Below are 17,441 nucleotides of genomic sequence, written 5' to 3' on the forward strand. Positions count from 1 at the left end.
GATTTATTGTTTGATTTATCACCAAATACCCAAACTTAAAAAAAATCTGCCAATCGTGCAATCACGACAGGAAGCCAATGCATTATATAGTCCAGACACACCTTGATACTGCGGGCTATTGTGTCAGTGGGAGGTACCACTCTACCAGCCTCATCATACAGCTTATAGGACAGGTTCTCCAGCAAGCCTCCAGCCAGCCATTCTATCTTCTCCTTGTCCCTCAGCACCAAATTCTCATTAGAGAGCTCCATCCGGGAGACTCTGCTGCTGGGCACCACCTTCAGCTCCTTCACGACGAACAAAATCTTCTTCTGACTCTTGTGGGAAAACAAAGAAGAGATGGAGACATTATGAGCAAAGTTTTAATAAGGGGATGTTCTTTGAAGCGGGAAGCTTTTGTTTTGTTTTTTACTTACAGGCATCTCAAATTTAACTTTGAGTATTTGTGGCTCTCCATTGATCATTTTCACATTTATGGGATTTATCAGAAGCAGTCCAGTTCCTGTGGCGCTGCAGTCAGTTGCCATCGGCTGAAACCCCTGAACCTTATTCACAAATAAAAGGATGAGGTGAGTACATCAACACCGACAGACAAGATGACAAAAGAGGAGAACACTACCTTAAACATTTCATCTCAATGATAAAAGCATCATACAGATGCTTATCAATCAAAAGTAGTCAGGTTATAGTCCGAAGACTGAGTGTTCACACAGCAACTGTACACACATACCTGGCAGCGAACGATCTGTTTGGGAAGAGCGGTGATGTTTCCAGCCTCATCGTGAATTTCAACATTAAACTGGACAGCTCTTCCATTCTCTACTGTGATTGGGTTGTCTTCTGGCGTCACAACGAGGGAATAAGCATTACCTGAAAAATATGAGAAACTATTGAGTTTTTTTGTTTTTTTTAACTGACAGGATGATCATCTACACATAGAAAAATAATATGCTAAAAAAGTGAGGACAAGATACAGGTATGATCCTTATCTTAATGATTGTAGCCAGCAAATTTATCAACTTAACAGTCAGTGGGGAATAAGCTGTGTTGGTTCTGGCCCATTTGTACAACTGTTGCCTTTTCTTTTTGATTAATTGCTTCATCTTTCACTTAAGATAACGGAAAATCCCCAAAAATATCTATCACAATTTCCGAGAGAACAAAGTGTTGATTCAGGGCGCACCTACACTTGGCCCAGATGATCCGTGCTTTAGTGCGATTGTCCCCCCTTCCTCTTCCCCCGCAGCCCAGGCCCGCTATATGATCCGAGCGTGGGCTGGAATGCTTCTTGCTTACACGTCATCACCCCTCAGAGTTTTTGACTGTTTTTGAACATTTCATCTGACCAAATCTGCAGTAAACACTCCACCTCCGCATCTTTTTAAATGTCTGTTGTGGGCAACAATTGTATATAAATAGACATCAGGACCGGCGTCAATGCATGCGCTCGTACACATCCAGCAAGCGTGCAGTGCCTGAGCACGGAACCGTTGTACTCACACTGGTCAGACGAACTAGACTTTAGCCATGAAGCGTGCTTCTGCACGGTACCAATGGGCTGAGAATGTGTGAGTGCATGCTCAAAATCGCTTGTTTTGTTCCACAACAGTCAAAAAATATTAAATTTACAATTATATAACACAGGAGAAGACATTTCAGAAGCTGAACATTTTTGGCATTCATCTTAACACTCTCTTAATCGTTTCATTTGAGCAATTGATTAGTAATGAATAAATAAATGCAGTCTTACCGGGCAGAAGACTGATCTTGATAGTTTGTGTGTTATTCTTCAGGCCAGGCAGAGTCACTTTCAGGTCATAAGTCTACAAAATTAAATACAGGATGGAAATAAATACCGGACTTTAAGCAGTTGTTGTCTCTTGGGTATCAATCAGATGCTTTTTGTGTCAAATGGTGAACTCTTTTACTCTCCTGGTCAAGAAATGTGTCCTGACATTGTTCTGTTTATATCTAGCTGTGCAGAGACTTTACTGTATTGGTGAGTTGTAGCTCTTTGTCCAAAACAAGCTAAATATCCATCTTGCATACACTCTATTTTGACATGATTATACATTTTGTATTAACTTGTGGAGTATTTTTTCCTAACCTTTGATTGTTGGTAAGTCAGGACTTTTCCTTTTGCTGTGACGCCTCTGATTGTTAACGTGGTCCCACTGATGTCCACCGTCTCGTAAGTCAGGTCCAGGCCACTAAATAACAACAATGATAATGTTTATGATAATTGGGCAGAGCTAACCCGTGCACCTGACAAATTAAAGACCTGCTGAGATTCATGATGATGTAGGAAATATTGCCCTAAAATGTCGTTGTCAAACGTCGAGGACAGTATTTGTGATGACACTCTTAAATGCCAGTCTGATATGTCGGAGACCCCTCCGGATGAACAGGAAACTGGTCATGTGTTTGGGCCTCTCTCCCCCTCGCTTTGGCCCTGAACTGCCCCCCTCCCTTTTCACTCTTGTTATCCTTTGAACTTTTGGAGTAACTAAGCTCTGAGTGTGGAGAAAATTACGTCAAGGACATTAAATGAGGAGGCTGGTTTAAGAAAGACACTGTCAAAAAGGAAGTTTGTCAGTTATCTAATGGACAAAAAGACCTCTCCCTCCGTTTCCTTGGTTTTGTTCACACAGAAAACCTGTGACACTTAGCTCACAAGACTCTCAAGAAGATAGAGACTCACTTTTAATATGTTCTTAAAGACAACTATTAAAGCAAGTGTAAACTTTTATAATATGTATTCTATTCATCTGTAAATTTAAGTCATATTTTATTAGTCTTGTTTGCAACGACTCTGGTCGGTCTATGATCAAAAATAGCAAAGTTAGAGATGTGGCGATATTATAAAATACTGAGATTAAGACATCAAACAAGGATTAAATTTGAAGTTCATCCCAGTTTAAGCGGGAAAATGAATGCACCTCATTATTCAGCCCACACCCTGGACCCAGGACTTAAAGATAGCAGACCCCAGCTGTCTCCTCACCTCTGCTGTCACTTCCTCACAACTTCTCTCACTTCTGCGCCTTCTTTTGCTTTCCTCTACTCTTCTTTAGTTTAGTCTTGTCTTGTCCACTGTACAGTCTTTTATTTTGTAACATCTATCTATCTATTTCATCTTTAACTTTATAGTAAGTAACTTTCTGCCTGACTTTGTTTCGACGAAGTTCAGTGTTTTATTTGATTACTAACATTTTATTAATCAGTCAAACGTCTTTTTAAGTTAGTGCTCCTGTTTTTTAGAACAAGCAAACTTCATCTTGGATGGTTAAATGAAACTTTAGTTAACAGCGCAAAGTTACCCCGTCCCTGCAGAAGTGTCCAGAAAGACTTTTGGCTTAAAATCGGAAGATTTCGGGTTTACGACAAAGTGACCCTTGATGCCGAATATGCGTTGCGACCGTAAAGCGTCCCCTCTCGAGAGACTGTCCAGTGCCGCCCGGTGGACGGCCGCCCCGCTGCCTGTTCGCCCTGTATCCTGGAGCTGAGACGCCTCCTTCCTCTGGTCTACCCTCTGCACGGCTGAGTTTGGTGAGATGACGTTGTTGGTTCTTTAATGAGCAGATCTGGTGACCACTGGCCATTTGATATGAAACTTTACTTTCCATTAAGGTGTGATTAGAAATTGCATTTCCATATCATAGCTTTGCCATGCCCATTCATTTTCTGTGTTATTCTCACGTGTGTCATTTCATGTTATAATCTATCATGTATATTATGCATATAAATATATTCATATTTTTGTAGTAAAACCCCCAAAACCCCAGCTCTTGTTTGTGAGCTTTCATTCTGTTTGGCAAAGAATCTTGAGGTCACTGTTTTATGTGAACAAACGTTTTCAGATTGAGATTGATATAAATGAATTGATTAAATAATTGATAAGAGAAGTTGCTAAAGGTGTCCTTCTACTTTAACAACTATTAAACCTTTGTCAAAGTTTAATAAACATCCTGTAGATATTGCCATGGTGAGCCCTTTAACTAGGAATAATTAAATAGCAAAAGTGATTAATTAATTTATTATAATACATGTAGATCTCTCTTCTCTTCCTACAGTGAGCTAAAGCTGTTCAATGAAAAGAACAGAACAACAGTTGATCTACGTATAAAGCGGAGAGACCCACCTGCATTGGAGTACAGGTTCCAGATCAGGAGGAGGCGTCGCTGCGTGGTTATGACCATCTTTCATCAGCAGAGGAATGTTGAATGGCACTCCCACATTAAGAGTGGGGCTCACTTCACCGATAATGAAACTCTCAGCCTTTCCCTCTGAAAAGGACAGAAACATTGGTGTGGCGTGTGATTAGGGCATCCAGAAAAGACGATAAATATGGCGGTTAAAGTTTTGTGGCTTTCCTCACCGTTGATGGTGAAGTTGAGTTTGTAGCTTGGAAGCTCTCTGCCTCCAAATTCGGTAGCATTACTTTCCTTTATTACAGTTCTCAGGGTCAGAGTATACCTCCCCAGGGCGGTCAGAGTGTCTGATGAAGATGAGATGTTTGTACAATTGATAGATGATGAAGAAGTGATCATTAATGAAAAAGTTGACAAATATTAAAGGAAAATAATAATAGAAATGTACCAATTGCTTTGAACCAAAACCCCCACTTTGCTGAATGTTCGGCGACAGCAGAGACAACGTCATGATCATCTTTAGGACCTGGACCTGTGAAAGTAAAATAGAGACAAACGTAAACACACTGTGACTCAACTCTGCACATTAATGACATCACTCATCATCCACGTTAATACTGAACTCTGACCTCTATGTAACATTAAACACAATTATATTTGGCATATTAACAATTTCAAAATACAACAAAAATAAAGAATACCTTCTGCTTGAACAGATTAAATCTATTTCAGTTTATTTATTTAAATAATTAATATGCAAATTCCAAAATAATTCTAGGTTGCAACAATTACTACAATACATGGAGGGAGAAACACAGTTACAAACAGAACAGAGCTTTCCAAGTCTATTCCATCTATAACAGTAAATGGACGATTTTCGGTTTTAGAAATGCATTTTTCTACTCTTTAATAGCTAAAATATTCATTATAAATTCAATTAATCCTCCTCCCCCTTACTGGTTATCTCTCACGAAAGAGAACAGGTGAATATGTTACAAATGCTATAATGAAACACATAAAGTTATATTATATACATACTATATAACAGAATGTGTTTTCCTCTTTCTGTCTGCTGTCTCATGGTTAGAGGAAGTAGCACGCGTGCACGCCAACTTAGTGCAGGGCAACACAGACACACACTTCCTGGAGGCCCATTGAGCACAACACAAAGCTAAATGATGGCCTTGGGCCCACCAGTCTGTTTTGTCCTCAAGTAGAAGGAGTTTTGATGGAATAATGAAATGTTTCAGCGATATTTAGACAACACCACTCTTAATGGCAGTATAGAGAAATGATTCTCATTTATCTTAAAATTACAATTACACTGTGTTTTTAACTTTTCATTTGCCATCACATATTTGGGCAAAACCATTCGCACAGCCCCTTTGCAATAAATGGAAGAAAGAAATGATTTCCTTTTTGGTAAAGGTGAATCTTTTTCTCTGTTAGTTAATAGAAGATTAGATGATGGCAACCTGTCTTGAACCACGGGGCCATCACATTTACCATGCATGGTGGGTGTGACTTTTTCCCCCAGTCATTATCATTCGTATCTATAGACCACCAGTTGGAAAACGACGACGGCTCGACTTGAAGAACTTGAAGTGATTTGACTCATCGACTTCCAGGAGGCAACCCTATGAATTAGTTGGCTAGCTGTAATACTGTCTGTAATGTTAAAATAACACAGCCCTGACTTTTACACATCAAACCCTCTGATTCAGAGGAATAGAGCAGCTTGTTGCTCTTTTCTTACCGTGCTGGATGACTTTGAGCTCAATGCTCAGTTTTTTCCTGTTCCCCTGGCCCACTGCTGGCATCACTGATATAGACTCTTCCTTCTTGTTTAGAATTTTGATTTGCAGTGGCCCTGAAATAATGTGACAGGGAAAACACAAAACGTGAAAAACAGAGACTTCTTTCTACATTATTATGTTTCCATGCACACGATGACCGGATTGTTTACCTAACACAGTCCCAGCTGGACGAGAAGCCTTCTGTGGCCAGGGGTTACCTTGTGGCCAGTCAACTGTGAGAATCTCTGGAAGCCTTGAAGAAAAGAAAATATATATTGAGCTGATAAAGTCCAACCAGGGTAAAACGTCTACATCTAGTCAGGGCAATGAGATAGGATGAACAATGTCAATGCCAATGTCAAACTAAAGCACTTTCCAAGCACTTTTCTAGCTCTAAAATTGTGTTGCGTAATATGGTAATATCAGTTTCTATCCTATAGCTTTTTGTTGTGAAAGAAATGCAGATACAGTTTCAAGCATTTTCAAGAACTTCATCCAAAAATCAAGTACTTTTCAAAGCTTGTCAACACAACATCAAAATTCTTGCTTTTCAAGGGATTCCATCAACCCTACGAACCCTGGATGAAAGGAAAGAAAGCATGGTCCAGATAAGGTTCTGCTGATCGCTGCTTTGATTTATTCAAATTCCATTTAGCCTGTCAACCTCCATCACACATCAATTATTCATTTGTTTGTCTCTCTAGCAGTTCAGTTTTGCAGTTATTAGTTCAGTAAAGCTTCATTTATAAAGAACTTGATCGTGTGGGTTGTGTGCATCAAATATTGTGTCCCTGTACACAAGAAAGAAGAACTTGTAGCAGCCTTCAATTTATTATGAGATTAGATGAATTCATCAAATTAATCTCTGTTCTGAAGAGGTAAGGTGCTCCGTGGTCTCAAAAGGGGACTTCCCCTCGCTCTCCTTCACCTTTAATGCCACTTCCAGTGTTTATGATGCATAATACTGACTTACCAATTACCATAACATATGTTGGTAATTATTAGTTATCAAATCTGCTACTATATCCGCTACAAAAGGTTTACACGGTGATCTTGCTTTGTACTATAGAAGCATTGTAAAGGCCAGATGAGAGCATGTGCCCTCACGGTGAACTCACCTGGCAGAGTCTTTGTCGATGTGATTCTTGATGGCTTCATCAGTGGCGGTCTTGTCGATCTTGGAAATGGATATGATCTTGTTCTTGTCATGAAATGCTTTGGGTTCCTAGGAAACAGATTTTTTTTAATCAATATACTGCTAAATACAAGAAAACTCCAAAAAAAGGTATTTGACATTTTGCATCACACCAGTTTCCTGATGCCATACTTAAGTAAAAGGTTTCCATGTATAAAGAAAAACATTTAAGGTTTCAAAAAATGAATTTATTTCCACCATTGATTGTTTGTTTGCCCTTAATTGAGCAAAATTGGCTTGAACTACAGAGAAAGCAAGATTAAAGGGACATAGAGGATGCACATGCAAGAAAAACTCATACTTTTATGACTTTATCATAATTGCTTCCTTACCAGAGCGACTTCAACCTCTCCTCCTGTGGCAAAGACATTTCCGTCATGTGTTCCATACAGTAAGAAACGAACCACGCTGCCATACAGAATGGGCTGCGTCTTCTGAGACTTCACCTGTAAGAACAAGTATGCAGTCATCAGCAAAGAATACAGAATAATCAGATTATTCACTCAGAGAGAAGAAAAAAGCAAACATGCTCACGAGCTGGCCTGTTTTGTAAATGTTGCCGTCCCATTCGATGGAGGAGAACGTCGCCCAGGGATGCTGCATTTTCTTAACCAGCACATCTGTACGTGTTATGGTCTCCTTATAGTCCAGGAACTTTATTTGCTTGTCCCACTTCTTGTGACAGGTTTTTAACCACTGCGTAAACTCCTTCTGAATGTTAGCTCTGAGTTTCTGTGGGCATGGAAATAAAAACAGTTAAGCAAACACTTCTTTCAAAACAAATGGACTATAGCTGCATTATAATTAAGAATTAGGACCACTTAGAAACCCGAAGACTCCAGAACAGGTGTCCTTATCACATTTCTATGGATAAAGTGTCAGCAACTGCCTAATGACTTCATTTACTACATTTTAAGTCTGTGTTGGTCTTAATCAACTTCTGATAAAAATATGCTGTATATCTGGAATGGGGTTCAGTCTTTATGTAGATTGAAGAGCCCAAATAATAAGCTAATAGAAAGCTGTATAGAGCTGTGGAGTTGTGTGTTAATTCTCTTTCTCACATTATCCGGAGTAATTAGATCCAATGATAATAAATAAATAAATAAATAAATAAAATCATATTTATGCACTGATTCATCTTAAAATATATCTCCATAAACATCTAATACAGGCAACAAAGGGAAACTCTTGAATGTGGGGCTTGCATTGGCTCTAATCATAAAAAAATGCACACCTGTCCATTTACAATGCGTGTGAAGGTAGTGTCCCTGTTCTTCAGCTTCAGCTCCATGTCCATGAAGGTGAGCTTGTTGGTGCTGACCTGGAACGTGTCGTCAGTGAAAAGCACCCCTGAAATACGACTGTAACACTCTGCAAGCTCCTTCGCTCCTTTACTCCGGCTGCACCAGTCAAACCTGCAGCAAATGAACACCGCACATGTAAAGAGAACGACATACTGTGCAAATTCTTTAATAAATCAAGTTAAAGTTGCTTTTTTCTACATTTTTTTTTACAGAACTGGAGCCAAGCGATGGAAGGAAAGGAAGGGAAACCGGCTCTGTCAAAGGTTTTAACAACACTAGAGAGTCTACAGCCATGCTAACATTTAGTCAATGTACTAAATCTGCTTTTTATTTATTTTTAAATTCATTTAGTGAATGTACTAAATCTGCTTTTTATTTATTTTTTAATTAATTTAGTCAATGTACTAAATCTGCTTTTTATTTATTTTTAAATTAATTTAGTCAATGTACTAAATCTGCTTTTTATTTATTTTTAAATTAATTTAGTCAATATAATAAATCTGCTTTTTATTTATTTTTAAATTAATTTAGTGAATGTACTAAATCTGCTTTTTATTTATTTTTAAATTAATTTAGTCAATGTACTAAATCTGCTTTTTATTTATTTTTAAATTCATTTAGTGAATGTACTAAATCTGCTTTTTATTTATTTTTAAATTCATTTAGTCAATGTACTAAATCTGCTTTTTATTTATTTTTAAATTCATTTAGTGAATGTACTAAATCTGCTTTTTATTTATTTTTAAATTAATTTAGTCAATGTACTAAATCTGCTTTTTATTTATTTTTAAAATAATTTAGTCAATGTAATAAATCTGCTTTTTATTTCTTTTTAAATTAATTTAGTCAATGTCATAAATCTGCTTTTTATTTCTTTTTAAATTAATTTAGTCAATGTAATAAATCTGCTTTTTATTTCTTTTTAAATTAATTTAGTCAAGTACTAAATCTGCTTTTTATTTATTTTTAAATTCATTTAGTGAATGTACTAAATCTGCTTTTTATTTATTTTTAAATCAATTAAGTCAATGTACATTACCTAGTCTGTAAAGTGTCCTGAGATAACTTGTTATGATTTGGCACTATAAATAAAATTGAATTGAATTGAATTTACATGCTCATGATGTCGAAGTTAACATGCTGAGGTTTAGTAGCTATAATGTTCACCGTGTTTGACATCTTACTGGAGTTCAGTGTGTTAGTACGCTAACATTTTCCAATTAGCATTGAACACAAGCTTAGAGGATGAGGGGAATGTCATTAGTTAAGTACTGGGATAATTAAGTTTGGACTGATCAGAAGCTAAAGGATTAGGCTGTCTGCAGTAAATGTCACAATAATGAGTTGTCAAGATATTTCACACAAAACCACACAAGTGAACCTCACGGTGGCACTAGAGGAAACGTTGGAGGATCACCAAAGTCACTGGGAACAGGGCTGCAGCTATCGAATCTTTTTGTAATCGAGTATTCTACCGATTGATCCATCGATTAATCAAGTAATCGGATAAAAAAAAGAATTAAAACACTATATATATATAATTTTACATTATTGCTAACAAAAAATATATTATGTCTGGGGTAGGTCTATTTGGTGTGGTAACCTAACACAGGGTTGTGTGTGTGTGTGTGTGTGTGTGTGTGTGTGTGTGTGTTAGTGTGTGTGTTTGAGGCAATACTCAGTGCAGTTTACCATGAATTTAAAAAATTCAAAGTGATGCATACATTTTTATGTGACGCACGCGGTTACTCAAACAGGTTTCAAAGACAAATAGATTTATTAAGAAAGATTAGGAGGAGCAACTCGCTCTTCCCGTTTACCGTAAGAACAAGCAACGTGTAAAACACCACTGACACATTTACTCAAACAAAACTATGATCATATCAGGGAGGTGACGTTATGGTTAACATTGTCATGACTAAACATAGAGACATTCATGAGGACAGCTACGCATTCTCTGCCTGTTTTTAACATATGCCGTCACTATGGCAACCGCCGACGCACACGCCAGTTAACAGAGTCACTCATTAATGTGTGACCCTGTTAACCGTTAATGGTTACAAGACTGTCTACCAGCACCTCCAAAACTCACTAACTGACTCGTTGTACCCTGTTCGTGTAGTTCACACAAAAAGGTAAATATTTGTTCCACAGTTCCCCCCTGTCTCCAGTCTTTGTGCTAAGCTAAGCTAACCACCTGCTGCTCTAGTGCCATATTTAGCGTACAGTACACACATGAAAACATCTGACTCAGCAAAAAGCAAATTAGTGAATTTCCCAAAAGACTGTCAGACTATTTCTTTAGATTTTCTGACTCTCGTTGTGTCCACACTGTCCTGTACTTTTTTTACATACTACAAACTCAATGCAAATACGCAGATTCATAGTGAAAGCAACTCAAAATTTTGTTGAAATATTGCTACCTGAACGATCAAATGCAAGTAACGTGCACATTTACGCGGCTGATGTGTACATTAGAAAAAGACTAGCCAAAATGCATTGTACTTTGACAAAAATAGTTGGAAGTATTTACTCAGACACTGTGGTGTAAGGTATGAGCCGTCCGTTCCAGAAACAGTCAAATATCGGCCTTTTCCCTCTCGCCTGATGCAGGACTTCAGAATCTTTATCGGCGTCATCATCATTAGGAGAGGCTGATAAACAAAAAAAAAGAAAATCCACAGTTTGATTCCAAAGCTGCCGTATGTTTTAAGGTATATTCAACATTTTAGACTTTGAATACCTTGCATAGCATCAGGGCTTTCCGGGTATGTCTCCTTGTCATAGAGGAAGGGATGATACCGAATGATTCCCTCCACTGTGCCATTGTCTTGTACAGTGTGGGCGTTAAACTCAAACGTGTCTGCAGCAGCATTTATGTACAGAGTCTGCATGTCGTCTTCAACTGTCCTAAGATTAATCACAAGGGGAAATCTGGAAGGCTTCTCACGCAATGTGACCTGATTAGAAGAGTCATGTTAGAATGTCAGATGAGATGGACTGCATTAAAGCACGAGCAGGATGCAGTCAAATGGAAGTCACTCTTGTCAGTGCAACCCATTAAGACCAGCAGCCTTACCTGAATGTCAATTTTAGAGAGATGACCTGAGTTTGTAGAGCTGCTGCTCATGGCCTTTCCATTTACTCCGTGAATGTAATAGTGATATATGTTACTGGAATATGGACAAAACAAATGCACAAAATCAAAACAGACAACTTGTTAAGATTTTCAAGTATATATCGGATGGTGTGGGTGAATGAACTCACGCTAGTTGTCTGGTCCACACTCCAAAATCGTCTCTCAGAAATGCTAAGTGCTCGGGCAAGACTCCCGTAATGACCACAGCCGTGAAGCTCGCCTTCCTATTCTCCTCAGCGATAAAGGAATGGAGGAAGCGCACATCATCTTTTACAATATGTGAAGAGTCACCGGGCTGCAGGAGGAGGACGGAATATCACACAGAGGATAGATAACAGAGATACCACGTGTTCATTTACTAAGTCTAAACAGAGTCTTTTAAAACAGAGCACTAACCCTCCTGTTTATAATGCTCCCGCCGTAAATATCCTCTCTGTTCTTCTCTTTTCTCTCAAAGTCTTCTTTGGACACAACCAGCTCATGAACATCTGGGAGGCCCGCTGGTTTAGTGATCATCTAATAAACAAAGGAAACCAATCTATGGTTATATTTTGTTTATTCATTTGTATGAAGGCAGTCTGGCGACGCAACACGGTTGATGACCCAAACTGCTCCGGCAAAAAAAAAAAACGCAAGGACAACCGATAAAAATTTGAATCTTAACTTTTGCTGCAACTCAAATAGGGATGGGCGTGAGTGACCGATTCCCTGATTACTCGTCGTTATGAGGGTATCTGAGGGAAGGAGTTTTTTGACATTTAGGAGTTATTTACCACCTCTTCATTTCACGACAAAACCTAAATAAATGAAGCAAAATGAAAATGTTTGTGTGGCAGGACAGAGCTGTGGGGAGACAGTATGTGAAGTGACAGTGCAAGCTCCTTAATTGTTAAACACATTGGAGGTCAGCTGGAGCATGGGAAATGTTTTTTTTTATGTTTTCAACAGCTTGCTCCACACATTCAGAGGATATTTAACAGATTCAAGGTGGACAAAGAGCCCTATTGCAATGTGATAGTCAAACGCTCACTTGCTGTAAGGACACATGCGCTCTAAAGATAGATTTCCCTTCATAAAGAAACTGATCCACCCTTATTGAATCATCACTCGATGTAGGAAATCATTACTGGTTCCCATCCCTAAACACAAATCATCCAAGAAGGTGTTGGCCAATCGTGTGAATGCGGTATTTCTACGGTTGACCTTGTGACTGTCAAAACAAAAAGCTAAACTCTGTGATCATTTTCTTGACATGCAGAGTTTTTATAAAGCAAAGAGTACAGAAAAGGGAATGCTGCATCCTGCACTATTTTCACAGAAGACATACCCTGACCGAATCTCCGATGAAGAAAACAGCCTGTTTCCCTCCAACTCCAAAGTAGGATATATCACTGTTGAGACTACGAGGGACAGGATCAGGCCGTACATACCCCTCTTGCTTACTGTAGTGAAGAAAAAAACAAAAGGCCGACGTATCATGAAAATTAGGAGCATTTACAATGAAAAGATACAACGTCAGAAGCATATCTTGGCAATCATGGCAAACCGAAGATAGAAAGTCAAGTAGGTAAAGCACACAAACCCTTCAAACGTGTCGTTTACCCTGGAAAACTTAGAGCATCTGTACACGGCCCAGTTATTGAGCTGTTTCGAGGTCATGCCGCAGCCGTTATCTAAGACGATAACTGCCGGTTTCCCAAGAGATTCATCAAACATCTGGAGAACAGAGAGAGCTCAGTCACTCTTACATATTTAGATAAACAAAGGCACAGACTGTCTGAACTCTTTGTTGACAGGTTGACGTGAGTATACAAACAGGTGAGGGCGAAATATTTGGTTATAAAAGTAACATGCAAATGCAGAACCAACCATGCGTATCTCAATTTTCCTCATTCCCGCGTTTTTCGCAGTGGCCGAAAGAGAGTTGTCGATCAGTTCAGCGAGTGCGTATGCTGGAAAAAAACAGAACAAAAAGTAGCACGTTACAAATGATGATGTGCAGCCTAATGTCTCTGTCCATCTCAGGTATGCTACTGTGATTATATGAGCACGTACGCAATGGTTTCTGGCCCTCACTGGCATAGTACTCATAAATGCCGCTGCGGATCAACGTATCATAATGAGGCGTGAACGTGATGCGCTCCTCCGTTGCCTTCACCAGATTTTGGTTTTGCTGTTGGAACAAGCAGAGGGTGGTGCCATCCTTAAGCCCCTCTATAATGAAAAATGAACAGTTTTTAGACTCAGACAACTTTATTAATCCCACCAGGGGCAACTGAATTCAGCAGCTTGCATACTGGCACAGTATGAAAACACAATAAACACAATAAATAAACAGGGATAAATCAATGAAGCAAATAAATAGAATAGAATAAGAGTAAAAATAAAATGCCAATGAGCACAGTGTCATCAAGGATCAGCCGAACAAAGTGAATAAATACATAGGTTACACATGTTCAACCAATAAGATGCACTTGGTAAAAGGAATAAAGTCATTATAAATAATTTAAGAGACAGATAGCAGAGGGGATAAATGATTTCAAAAAACGGTTCGTCCTACATACAGGTGAGACAGCAACGACCTGAGGGCAACAGAGGAAATTCACTTAAGAGCACGAGACCAGGAGAAGAGAAAATAGGGTTTGCAAACAGTCTTATGTAAATTTAAGTATGGGCAGTACTCAAGTACCGACTTAAACACACGACAGTCAAATATTAACATTTACAAACAGACAAGATCACAGCAAACGCAGAAAAACGTAAACATAATGACGTTTATAGTACAAATGAATCGGTTTCATTTCATCATGTAGAACTTGTTCCTTTAGCACCTATAAAAGGAGCGATTTACTCACTGAATTTGTCAAAGTCCAAGGGTGTTCTGTCTGTCGTGGCCAACACAAATGATTCATGTGACCTGATGGCAAATGTCTGTAAAACAGTGTCAAAGGAGAGTGTTACTTTTTTTCAGTTTTATATATGAGGTGGAACAATCCTGGATTAGTCGATCAACAGAAAATGAACTAGCTGACAACCATTTTGGTTATTAAGTCATTGTCTCAGCTTGGAGTTTGGACGGTTCTTTCTGTCTAAAAAATGACTGAAGTGCCACATTTTATACTTATTTTCACTACTGTGCAGAAGTTTTAGGCTACTGAGGTGAGGTTGTAGAAGACAGTTTCATGTCACAGGTCATACACCGTGGCAAGCCTGAGCACAGCAACAAGACACAAGGTCGTTATACTGCATCAGCAAAGTCTCTCCAAACGCAGTTTTCAAAGCAGACTGAAGGCAAAGGGTGCTCACACCAAATATTGATCTGATTTAGATTTCTCTTCTGTTCAGTCTCTGCATGTTGATACTTGATAAAAATAAACTATTAACACTTAGCACTCTTAGTTTACAGGATGTTTCCACACCTGCCTAAAACCTTTGCACGGTAGTGTATAATAGAACAAATTTCTACAAAAATAGCTGACAATATTTGAAATAACGTAATAGTTGTATTTAAAAACACTTAAAGTGGTCACAAAAGAAAAAAAAGGAGTTAAAAAATCATGTTTAATGACACCTGTAACTGTCACACTGGTGGAAATGTGTGTCACAGCAAAGGAGGTTTCAGCCTTTTGTGTCACTTAATGACCTTGCTATACATAGCTAACCTGCTATTAGCAGTTAGCAGGAAACATTTGCTACATTTTCCATAATTATATACTTTTACATACAGTTTTTCAATTTAAAAATTACACCCCGCCACCCCGACAGGGACAAGCGGTTGAAGATGAATGAATGAATGAATAATTCAGGACTGTCACACCAAAGGACTAAAGATTAACACTTATCTAGTGCTTTGAAAAAAAGCTAAATATGTGAACAGGGGGGCGACAATGCACAATGACAAAGAAATTAAAAGAATCATGGTTTTCATGTGTTTCCATTGTAGCAGAGTGCCTGCATGTTCTTTTGTTAGCGTGCCGGTCGGTGTTCAATCAGACACTTTAATGGATGGGTTCGTATTAAAGGCCAATCCCCACATGGATACATGAATCAGTGTTAAAGGGTGTTAAAAATCACCAGACAGAAGAATCACAACAATACAACAATAATCAGAGACACAACGCAAACTCATTTTAAATCAGTGTGTTGCACAATGAGCTACACTCAGCATCAGAAAATGTCTTTGAAATAGTGAATGTCCAAAAGGTCCAAATAATGTTCCCCAACATAAACAGAACAAATTTAAAACAAAAATCAACAAACTAAAGAAAGAATTTCAGTTTGTTTAATGCTGTTTCCGTTGTTTTTTGTAGGAGTGAATCATCTCCTCACACTAAATAACAAAGGATCTCTGATATAAGTTTCAGTTTCGTTTCTCCTTTAGGAGTGGAGCTTCTTCTCAAACAATTTAACAAACGATGTTTTAACAAGTGAATCTCCAACACTGACTGAGAATTATAAACAGGCAACCATGTAGAGACAGAACTTACATGCTGTCGTGTAAATAAGATCAATAACATAAGGCTGTTCTATAGGAAAGGGACCCTTAAATGACTCCTGTTGGGATCTGACGCTATTCAGAAAATACAATTGAAATACCTACTAATATAAAGGCAGGGGAAACACTGAGAATATTACCAAGACATCATGCTACACAGCATTGTTTAAAGTCAATAAAATGAGCCCCACACGTTAATGATGCAACATTAAAGTGATATTTAAATGAATCTATCAATGATGATAATACATAATTAAAGAAACTAAAGTAACACCTTGAATGCGGGACTTTCCCTTGTAACACAGTATCTCGACAGTGTGGCATTAAGACTTTGACTTGCAGAAGTCCGTTCACATTACCTGGTGCAGACGTTGCAGAAAGGCATTGAGGTCCAGACCGCCCGGTACAATAAACTCAGCCTCCTTCCCGTTTTCTGTGCGGCGGTCGAACACACGGAGCCTCCTGCGGGCGCGTCCTCCCTCCATGGAGCTGCCAAGAGCTAAACTTCTCCTCAACTTACGCTACAATAAAGTTTGCGGTGGTCTTCGTCCGCGTGTAACGTTTCACATATCCCCACGGTAATGAAATAGTGCCGTCGGCTTCGTGTCCTTTAAATCCAACAGGGATTTGAATAATGAGCCTCAGGGCAGTTTCTGCACGGAGTTCATGACATACGCCTTTCTCCCTATGGAAACTCAATGAGGACACACCAGAGACGGACACACCATGCACGGGACACACACACATCATCCACTTCCGCGAAATGAACACAGCCAAGGCCAAAAGAAGGAGGCTGGGACACAAAAACAGAACCGGAGCTGCGCTGTTGGAGGTTCACAAGACTAAACATGACTTCAATTCAATTCAATTTCAATTCAATTTTATTAATAGTGCCAAATCATAACAAAATTTATCTCAGGACACTTTACAGACTAGGTATAGTACATTGACTAAATTAATTTAAAAATAAATAAAAAGTAGATTTAGTACATTCACTAAATGAATTTAAAAATAAATAAAAAGCAGATTCAGTACATTGACTAAATTAATTTAAAATAAAAAGTAGATTTAGTACATTGACTAAGTTAATTTAAAAATAAATAAAAAGCAGTTAAGTACATTCACTAAATGAATTTAAAATAAAAAGCAGATTTAGTACATTGACTAAATTAATTTAAAATAAAAAGTAGATTTAATACATTGACTAAATTAATTTAAAAATAAATAAAAAGCAGATTCAGTACATTGACTAAATTAATTCAAAAATAAAAAGCAGATTTAGTACATTCACTAAATTAATCAAAAAATAAATAAATAAAAAGCAGTTTAGTACATTCACTAAATGAATTTAAAATAAA

General features: G+C 38.2%; 1 protein-coding gene across 1 annotated transcript in view; it reads right to left on the bottom strand.

Moving 5' to 3' along the window:
• smchd1 (structural maintenance of chromosomes flexible hinge domain containing 1) overlaps positions 1-16,714 on the bottom strand; it is a 29,143-nt gene extending 12,429 nt beyond the window's left edge. Inside the window, exons 1-25 of the mRNA XM_083935730.1 lie at positions 16,443-16,714; positions 14,444-14,519; positions 13,644-13,802; positions 13,458-13,540; positions 13,171-13,304; positions 12,916-13,030; positions 11,985-12,104; positions 11,717-11,883; positions 11,529-11,622; positions 11,193-11,409; positions 10,983-11,103; positions 8,380-8,560; positions 7,677-7,874; positions 7,475-7,588; positions 7,066-7,172; positions 6,118-6,200; positions 5,908-6,021; positions 4,600-4,683; positions 4,379-4,498; positions 4,142-4,286; positions 2,108-2,210; positions 1,751-1,823; positions 731-870; positions 417-545; positions 102-317 (exon numbers count right to left, since the gene is read on the bottom strand). Of these exons, the coding sequence (XP_083791856.1) occupies positions 102-317; positions 417-545; positions 731-870; positions 1,751-1,823; positions 2,108-2,210; positions 4,142-4,286; positions 4,379-4,498; positions 4,600-4,683; positions 5,908-6,021; positions 6,118-6,200; positions 7,066-7,172; positions 7,475-7,588; positions 7,677-7,874; positions 8,380-8,560; positions 10,983-11,103; positions 11,193-11,409; positions 11,529-11,622; positions 11,717-11,883; positions 11,985-12,104; positions 12,916-13,030; positions 13,171-13,304; positions 13,458-13,540; positions 13,644-13,802; positions 14,444-14,519; positions 16,443-16,568 (3,219 nt within the window). The 5' untranslated portion in view covers positions 16,569-16,714. The remainder of the gene's footprint in view (positions 1-101; positions 318-416; positions 546-730; positions 871-1,750; positions 1,824-2,107; positions 2,211-4,141; positions 4,287-4,378; positions 4,499-4,599; positions 4,684-5,907; positions 6,022-6,117; positions 6,201-7,065; positions 7,173-7,474; positions 7,589-7,676; positions 7,875-8,379; positions 8,561-10,982; positions 11,104-11,192; positions 11,410-11,528; positions 11,623-11,716; positions 11,884-11,984; positions 12,105-12,915; positions 13,031-13,170; positions 13,305-13,457; positions 13,541-13,643; positions 13,803-14,443; positions 14,520-16,442) is intronic.
• Between the last annotated feature and the right edge of the window lie 727 nt (positions 16,715-17,441).

The sequence above is a fragment of the Echiichthys vipera genome (genome assembly GCF_963691815.1).
Source record: "Echiichthys vipera genome assembly, chromosome: 21".
NCBI classification, from domain to species: Eukaryota; Metazoa; Chordata; class Actinopteri; order Perciformes; family Trachinidae; genus Echiichthys; species Echiichthys vipera.